At 41.3% G+C, this 9,757-nt stretch overlaps 1 protein-coding gene across 2 annotated transcripts; it reads left to right on the top strand.

The window, feature by feature from the left end:
• Positions 1 to 1,868: 1,868 nt before the first annotated feature.
• On the top strand, positions 1,869 to 5,604 carry LOC115581376 (sulfotransferase 2B1-like). 2 transcript variants are annotated; one of them, XM_030416414.1, is made up of 7 exons: positions 1,869 to 2,044; positions 2,565 to 2,761; positions 2,885 to 3,011; positions 3,143 to 3,237; positions 4,959 to 5,087; positions 5,132 to 5,136; positions 5,317 to 5,604. In XM_030416414.1, exons 1-7 carry the CDS (start codon positions 1,912 to 1,914, stop codon positions 5,369 to 5,371), a joined length of 741 nt encoding a protein of 246 aa, XP_030272274.1. In that variant the 5' UTR covers positions 1,869 to 1,911; the 3' UTR covers positions 5,372 to 5,604. The 2 variants fall into 2 exon arrangements, with proteins under 2 accessions (XP_030272274.1, XP_030272273.1); XM_030416413.1 differs by having other exon boundaries at positions 4,959 to 5,136.
• Positions 5,605 to 9,757: the final 4,153 nt, after the last annotated feature.

Raw genomic sequence — 9,757 nt, 5'->3', positions numbered from 1 at the left:
TATGTTTAACATGATGCTGTTCGGGGCTTCTTCTGTTTTTTCCTCTCAGAAATTTTTACTGAGGTCCGGACCTCGGTGACCTCATAGCTGGCTACGGCCCTGAGTGCAGGGGCACCTTTACGTTAGCATCAAATCCAGGCATTTCATACGTCTTTAGGTAATAATCAGAGAGCTTATACATCAGCTAATTTGCAATGTTTTACCTCGTTTTACTGGTTCAAGGACCAAAGTGTCACAGAAAGGCTAAAATGAGAATCTAAATGACTAAGCAAATCAAATAGCTAATAGGAAAAGGAAAAGCAGCAGGTAAATGGAAATGCATTGTAAATAGTAAAATCTTAAAGAGACAGTGCACAGAAAGAAAACTGTTATGCTGCAGGCTAACATTGCCAGGGTTAATGTCTTAGCTAACAGTAGTTTGTTGGCTTCAAAGCTTGTGAATAAACATGCAGGGCCTTTCAGTTATAACTTGTCATGAACAAGTAAACGTTTGGGTCGCACAAATACATTTCTTTTTCATATAGTTACCTGTTGTTCAAGTAAAACATGAGAAATGAGTGTAAATACGCATCACGTATGACTTGTTGTTGACTAAAACTTGACTAAAACATCTAGACTGAAACTATGAAGGACTAAGATCAGTAAAATGTGCAGAACTAATGAAGCTTTTACGTCTACAGGTTAAGACTAAAATAGCTGCCAAAATGAATAATGCAGTATATAAGCACCACTGTTACAGACAAAATACTCTAAATAAAAAAGAAAATTCAGCATCCACGCTATTGTGACTATCCATCACTTTGCTTTATTTTAAGAACTTACCTTTATCTTAGATCTTTAGTGAGGGTGTGTCATTTTTGACCTGGAGGACAAGACAGAACAGAATGTGAAGACAACAGGAGGGTTAACCTGACATATGTGTTTTACCAGTAGAGTGACAGACACCATATATAACCTAAATGTAAAGACAATACGGTTGTGTTGTAGTCAAGACCACACCAACCGTGACCAACACATTACCGAGACCAGAGAGTACCGAGACCAAGACTAGGCCAAGACATATAGTCCATGCAGACAAAATCATTCAATGTCCTTTTGACATGAAAAGTCAATTTAAAAGTCAGTATAAACCGACGGGGCCTGTGTTCATCTACATTCTGCAAGTGTGAATGGGCACTAGAAGAAATTCAACCTATAATTTTAATATTTACAATACCGGTATTGTAAATAGTAAAATCTTAAAGAGAGAGTGCACAGAAAGAAAACTGTTATGCTGCAGGCTGACATTGCCAGGGTTAATGTCTTAGCTAACAGTAGTTTGTTGGCTTCAAAGCTTGTGAATAAACATGCAGGGCCTTTCAGATATAACTTGTCATGAACAAGTAAACGTTTGGGTCGCACAAATAAATGTCTTTTTCATATAGTTACCTGTTGTTCAAATAAAACATGAGAAATGTGTGTAAATCACGTATGACTTGTTGTTGACTAAAACTTGACTGAAATGTTAAATCTAGACTGAAACTATGAAGGACTAAGTTCACTAAAATGTGCAGAACTAATGAAGCTTTTACGTCTACAGGTTAAGACTAAAATAGCTGCCAAAATGAATAATGCAGGATACAAGCGCTGTTGTTACAGACAAAACACTCTAAATGAAAAAGATCATTTAGTGTCCAGGCTAATTGTGACTTTCTATCACTTCGCTTTATTTCTTTAGTGAGGGTGGGTCATTTTTTAACCAGAGGACAACGGGCGTATACAGAATGTGGAGGGTTAACCTGTCATACATGTTCTACCAGTAAAGTGACAGAGAGCCGATACCCAAAGACAATACAGTGAATAAAGCTCCACTGCTGCCTGCACCGGTCTGATACTAACTACAGGGAATCTGCTAGATGTTCTCTCTGAACTATGACTGAAGCAGAGTTATACACTGTGTACAAGGGGATCTATCTCCTCAAAGGATTTCTACAGATTTCCAAATACTTTGAGGAGTTTTCTTTTCGGCCAGATGATATCATCATCTCAACATATCCCAAGTCAGGTACGTATTTGAACTGTTTTCCAGATGTTTGTGTACTTCAGGATTCAGGAATACCGTTAAACATGAACTACAATGTGTGTTTGTTTTTTAAAATACATGTCTTAATGTAGTGTTATTTCACATTACCCTTCATGAGTATTTAACCAACACTCGTGCATTTCTAACTGAAGGTGTATTTAATGGGAGGAGTTAAAGGCAATATGAGCACTCCACTAAAAACCTGTGAATGAATGGAATACCATTAAACATGAACTAGTGTGTTTTTAAAAAAATACATGTGTCTTAATGCTGTCAAACAGACTCAAGACTCACTTGTTCAGACTTCACCTCGACCCCTCATAGCATGAAATGTGAATACAAGACAGAATACTTGAATCGAACAAAGGCGCACAACACCTAATTTGTTGTTTTGTTCTAATTTGATTTGGAATGATTTATTCACTGTTGGACTGTTGAAAGTCTGCAGGAGGCTGAAATGATGAACTAATAAGTCAAAGAAATTCTCCTGTCCTGCTCTCAGGTACCACATGGTCACAAGAGATTGTCCCTCTGATAGTCAATGGAGGAGATCCCACCTGTCTCCAGTCTCCTAACTGGGATCGTGTTCCCTGGCTGGAGGATTACCCAAACTTTGAAGAGAGGCCATCTCCACGAATAATTGCTACACATATGCAGTACAACATGATGCCACCATCTTTCTTCAAAGTGAAGCCAAGGGTAAATCTGGCATAAAGTTTGTCACTGATTATCATCATCATCATTCTTTTCATTGATGCACATTCTACCTTTGGTGTCATACAAACAGCCATGTTAATGATGAATGCGACAACATCATTCCAGGTCATCAATGTCATGAGAAACCCCAAAGATGTGTTCACATCTACCATTCACTATCATGCGAAGGCCTCCTGTCATGTCAGCCCAGGTCCACAGAACGAGTTTCTCCACAAGTTCCTCGATGGAAAAGGTTGTTCTCAAACTCATTCCAAGAAATGTGCTTTTTATCATAACACACAGTAAAGTAAGTGACAGTAACCTGAACTGCATTTCACTGATAGATGGATTATTGGAGTGTTTGTGATTTTCTTTCTCTTCTAGTTGCCTATGGCTCATGGTTTGATCATGTGAAGAGCTGGCTGAATGCTGAGGATAAAGAGCACATGATGCACATCTCCTATGAAGAGATGATAATGGTGAGACATTTAACAGTGTGCAGTAGCCTAGAGGTTAGAGACGCAACGTGTGGCTGGAGGGTTGGCGGTTCAAATCCCCAGACAGACAGGACTAATGTGGTTGGGGAACGCAGTGCTTGCCCCTCCCTCATTACCACTGCTGAGGTGCCCTTGAGCAAAAAAGCCGTTAACCAGAATTGATCCAGTGGAGCTGCTCAGCGGCCAGAAGATCAGACTGTGGTTGAGCTCTGATTCTCCACTTGTCCAACAGTTAAGTCCTTTTCCTTTGACTTGTTCTGCCTGAGTGTCTACATCTGGGTTTTCGGGTCCTACTGCAGAAATTTTGTCCTGCTGATGGTGCAAGACAAAAGGTCTCTGGGGACAAGGAATTTACAAATTATCCTCTGAGGACAATAGCCGTGTTGCCATGAAACATTTGTAAGAATATCACATGAGACATTTTACGAAAACTGCAAAATCCCCATAAAGTTTGTTCGTTGGCTTGAAGTGGATTTGGTCTTTTGTGAATCAGAGTTAATGCACAAATTGTTTAATGGAAACAGATTCACTGAATAAACTGTGACGTAGCGAACATTCAGCTCCCATGACTGATCAGCTGTTCACATCCACGCACCACGTAGCCTACACCGTGTCATGCTCTGACAAAATGAAGCGTTATGAAGCTAGTTCATTCGCTCGAAACAGTTTATGGTAACACACTGGATTCACATTTTGATTTTTTGGATTTTTTGCAAATTTTCAAAAGTTTGCTTAAAATTTGCTTGGTATTTTATGGAAACATGGCTGTATATGTCTGTATATTTCAGTGCATTACTTGTTGAGATATATTTCCACCTGAACCAATGTACCAACATCCTGGGAACGGACATTGAGATGGTGATATCTTACAAGTACCTGGGAGTTCACCTGAACAATAAGCTGGACTGATCACACTGTAGCAACATATAAGAAAGGTCAGAGCAGACGCTCAGGTCCTTTGGAGTGCAGGGGGCACTCCTGACTACTTCCTCCAACTCTGTGGTGGCATCAGCCATTCTCTACAGAGTAGTCTGCTGGAGCAGCAGCATCTCAGAAGCAGGAAGGAAGAGAATGGATGGAATTATGAGGAAGGCCAGCTCCATCCTGGGATGCCCTCTTGACCCAGTGCAGGTGATGGGAGGTGGGCTGATGGATAAGCTGTCATGGCTGCTGGTGAAGGAGTCTCCCCCCCTGCAGGTCACTATCACAGCACTGGGCAGCTCATTCACTGATAGGCTGATACACCGTGAGTGTGTGAAGGAGAGGTATCACAGGTGCTTCCTACCTGCTGCTGACAGACTGTACAACCAGCACTGCTCCCAACAGACATCACATGTGCACTATATCATAAAATAACTCATTTCTCTGTTTTTTTTTGCACTAACTGGACAATTTTTCATACCCAGATTTATTATTTATTCAACAACACACTGCCACACTGCTTATAAATACACAGTGTAAAACATTATTTATTTACAATATATATGAGTCTATTTATATTTCTTACTTTTTTTATTGTATTGTTTATTTTTTACTATTATCATTGTTTATTACAATACTACTGTCCTTTGGCTGCTGTGAGGAAGAAATTTCCCCATTTGTGGGACAAATAAAGGAAATTCTGATTCTGATTCTAAACATATTTAAACAATTCCAACATCACAAGAATACACACATGGTGTGTGTGTGTCTGTTTATTGCAGGACCTGAAGGACTCTGTGTCCAGAATCGCTCAGTTCTTGGAGATACCTTTGGACGATGAGGTGATCGAGAAGATAGCAGACCGATGTCTTTTCAAGAACATGAAGACGAACAGCTCAAACTTCTCTTTGGTTCCTCTTGAAATTGATGACATGTCTAAGTCTGAATTTATGAGGAAAGGTGAGTTTCAACAGATGATTCATACAGTATACAGTCCCGTTTAATTTCCACTGTTATTGGGGGCAAAGTATAGAGCCAAACACACTATCTTTATGAAATTTCATGTAAGCTGTTCCCTAAAATGGGGCCACACGTCATTTCTTCAGTTGCACGATGATCATCTTGCATGTTGTGTTTCAGGAATTGCCGGAGATTGGAAAAACCAACTAACCGTGGCAGAAGCAGAGTACTTTGATGCAGTTTACAAAGACCAAATGAATGATGTCAAATACAAATTTATATGGGATTAAGACACAACTCATGAATGTCATTCCACCATACAATGATGCACAGAAACCTGTAAAGATGATGCAGTTGGTTGTTGTTCACTGAGATGTTCTGTCTGATTCTTGAGGTTTGTGGAAGCAGAAGATGATCTGAATACTAACAATGAAATCACATTAAAACCAACAATTTTCTGTTAAGTTCTCCTATTGTCTTTCAATTTTTTATTAATGTCTTGCTTTCTCTAAAGCAAGATGTTAAATATACATTCATATGGGTTATATATTTATATTTATATATATACATATATATATGGGGGAGCTGTATCACCTTTTCAGGTCATTAAATTGAAGTATAATTTTTAAACATATATTTTCATCAATTCCCATCACTTTGGCAAATCATTCCAACTTTGGAACAATGTTTGAGCAGAAACTAGTTAGGAATTAATACATACAGAAGGGGTATGATCACTGGCAATTTGTAATTGCAACACTAATGTCAGCTGATGGTACATGATTGGCTGATGTTCCCAATGAACTATGGACAAAACACAAATATGATGCAGGATTGATGAAAACTTCAGCACCATTGGTTGTCACATCTTAGTCAGTCTTAGTGATTACAGACCTTGTAAAGCTCAATACCCACTGAATCCAGAACTTGTTGAAGGGATAACTCCATTATTTGGTTATTCTGCCGTGTCCAGACTCACCATGTCGTACTCCTATCTTCCCAGTAAAATAGACTCCACAGGAAAATCTACCTACAACTTGCTGATTTGTCCGAGATTTAAAAGCAGTGAATGACGCTGTTCATGCCAGAGCACTGGTGGTTCTGTTTCCCCACACAATTCTGTCACAGGTACCTCATGAAAGCAAGTACTTCTCAGTTGTAGATGTAGCAAATGCTTTTTTCAGTATACCCAGTCCCGCCCTGAGTAATTTGGTGCCCCAGGCAAAATCTTAGCCGGCGCCCTCTTTGCATCGCAGTCAAAATACTCACACAGAAACTGCATATATATATTCAAGATTTTATTTCTTTTAAGTCAGAAATATCAAAACTGAAGAAAGAAACAAGTGATAAAAATACAACATAAATAAGACATTGTGTAAACATATTATCTCTCAGCCTCAGAGTGCCGTCTCTCTCTTATCTATTGTCAGCCGCTTTGCAAAACGACCTCCATCTCCTTCCATGTAGCCATGTGGGTATTGTGCTCCCAGCTATCCTCATGAACCTTCAGCAAGTGGCTTGCATTGTTCCAGTCCTTTAGTCCTTCTTTATTAAGTCTGTAGTCTTTTGGAGAAAACATTTAGCAGCAGAAGCAGTGCAAGCTATCATTTCTGTTTGAGTACATCAGCCAGCTTCTTTTGATTTGTTCAGCATTGACTAAGACTCTGTTACAAAAGTCATGCTGACACTCTCCCATCTTTTTATTTGAACTGGTCCTCTGTGAACTAACTCTCATCTCACTTTGTCAGTGAGAAGAGATGTCCAGTCAGCCTTTAGTCCTGATGCTGTGTCACTCTGCTGTGCTGAGGTAGAGGACAGGAGCACCTGATGCTGTGTCACTCTGCTGTGCTGAGGTAGAGGACAGGAGCACCTGATGCTGTGTCACTCTGCTGTGCTGAGGTAGAGGACAGGAGCACCTGATGCTGTGTCACTCTGCTGTGCTGAGGTAGAGGACAGGAGCACCTGATGCTGTGTCTCTCTGCTGTGCTGAGGTAGAGGACAGGAGCACCTGATGCTGTGTCACTCTGCTGTGCTGAGGTAGAGGACAGGAGCACCTGATGCTGTGTCACTCTGCTGTGCTGAGGTAGAGGACAGGAGCACCTGATGCTGTGTCACTCTGCTGTGCTGAGGTAGAGGACAGGAGCACCTGATGCTGTGTCACTCTGCTGTGCTGAGGTAGAGGACAGGAGCACCTGATGCTGTGTCACTCTGCTGTGCTGAGGTAGAGGACAGGAGCACCTGATGCTGTGTCACTCTGCTGTGCTGAGGTAGAGGACAGGAGCACCTGATGCTGTGTCACTCTGCTGTGCTGAGGTAGAGGACAGGAGCACCTGATGCTGTGTCACTGGGCTGCTGGTGCTGAAATATGTTAAATGCATCTGAAGAGAGAAGAGAGTATATGTGACCACTGCATGTTACATTTTAATCAAAAATAATAAAAAAAACAGATTGGTGTGTGCCATACATAAGACTAATATAGACCAATAATGGAAATGTGATGAGATTCATTCAACTTTATTGTCATTGAAAAGCAATACAGTCTAACCAGAATACAAGTGCAGTGTTTATATTTCACCTGTGAATGATATGTGAAAGCTAAGGTGTGGAGTATTAACAGTAATACACTCTAACTGCACTTTAACACTGATGTAACTTTAACAAACATAAACTGTGACACAATAAACCAAAGGTTTACAACTACACTATTACAAAGGGGATGGAAAACTAACAGCATTTAACTGACATACAAGCAGGAAAGACACCTGTAATAACACCTGAACAGGTCTAACGTTAACTTTCCAAACATCCCTGATGAATTTAAGGTGGAGTAACATTAACACACGTCGACTCAGCTAATTATTGATTATTAAACGATGCTGCTATCGTCCGAAGTAAGCTAGCAGGCTAACACTCTGCTCCAACAACGATCATTAAACTATTGTCATTCACTTCATCACATTGACGTTACTGTACCTGTTTCTTCTTCACGTTTTCCTTCCTCTTCTTTCCTTCTTTTCCTTCACTGGGTGCTGGATGGTTTCAGTCTTTTGGACCTTGTGGTTCTGCTACAGTATCAGTAAATCTCTCTCTGGGTCTTGGGGTCTCAGTCCGGTCAGATTCAGGCAGCTCGCCTCTCGACCCCCCTCACAGAGGACAGGTACAGTGCAGAGAACCGGGAACCAGAAAAAAGGCCTCTCCGTTAAATAATAGTCCTTGCCATGACGTTATATTGCTGTGGGCTTATATAATATTTCGAAATATTGGAAGCAATGGCACTGTTAATATATATATATACATATATACTGTATATATACTCATATTTAAAATTTTTATCATTATACATTTTTTGTCCCCCTGTTTTCGGTGCCCCCCGCCAGTGGCGTGCACAGACTTTTTGAAGGGCAGGGGCAGAAAGAAGGGCACTTTAGCTGCGTTTTGGCTCCCACGAGGGCAGTTTATCATGTTTTAACCAGCCAAGGGGGCAGTTTAGTGTGTTTTGCCAACCAGGAGGGCACTTTAGCGCGCATTTTTCAACAATTGGCCCCCTCCCGCACATCACTGCCCCCCGTGGATGACAGCGCCCATAGCATTTCACTATACTGCCTATGCCCAGGGCCGGCTCTGAGCACACGACTGGCTCTACCAATGAGACGGAATTATCTGGCACAGGAGTTGAGTCAGAGCCTCCTTTTATTGTGAGGTTGATTAGGTGGAGATAGAAACCAGGTGTGCCTCACTGCACTTGCGAAAGTAGGTCAACTCCGCCTCCGCCACCCTCCAGCACTGCAGGTGAAACAGTGGAGACAAGCAGAAAAAAAACAAAGTGCACAACAAAACATAACCAAAGAATAAATCAAACACAACCCAGGCCATGACACAAAACATTGTTTCCGACCGTTTTCTCACTCTTAATGGTGATTGATTAGATTTATCAGACAGGGTGGAGTGGCAGGGTCACAGCAGCAGGTGGACTTCAATAAGGACACGGTGGTTCATTTAATTTAACATGTGAGCTAGTTGTAATATTAAAAGTAGCCCTAGTGAATACTACTGATCTCCTTGGAGGTTTGAGTCGTGCTGTGTCACTGCTCATAGCATCACTATTTTATTGATCAGGTGACAGAGGAACCCCGGACAGGTTGTAGCTCATATAGGGAAGATTCAGGGCTGCAGGTAAATTTGACATGGTGCTATACTAAATGTTTTACTGCATATGTTTGACTGCTTATGTACAGCAGGTAATGCATCGTACAAAGTTAATGTCAGGCTGGCATCATGTGTTATTTCATTAGTGTGCTGCATCAGGGAGAGGCCAGGTGGAGTTACAGGTGAGACCTCAACATAGTAAAACAACAAAGTTCAGATTGACAGAGCTGCTCCTCGTCCTGGAGTGACTCACAGCTCCATCAGCCCTCCCTCTTCTTCCTCCTCTCACACAGCAGCTCCACTCTGTCACTATATTTCCTTGTTCCCTCCCCTTCATATCTACAGTCTGTGGATGGGCGTAACTGAGCTGACAGACCTCATTCGCTGCACAAACACACGTGTTCAGATCAGAGCTCAGACTAGTTTCAGTTATCAGGAAGTGAAACTCAGACGGTCGTTGACACTGAGAGGTGAA

This window comes from Sparus aurata, chromosome 5 (assembly GCF_900880675.1).
Source record: "Sparus aurata chromosome 5, fSpaAur1.1, whole genome shotgun sequence".
Classification (NCBI taxonomy): domain Eukaryota; kingdom Metazoa; phylum Chordata; class Actinopteri; order Spariformes; family Sparidae; genus Sparus; species Sparus aurata.
Note: the sequence above shows the minus strand (reverse complement) of the source record. Positions and strands in the feature narration are given on the sequence as shown.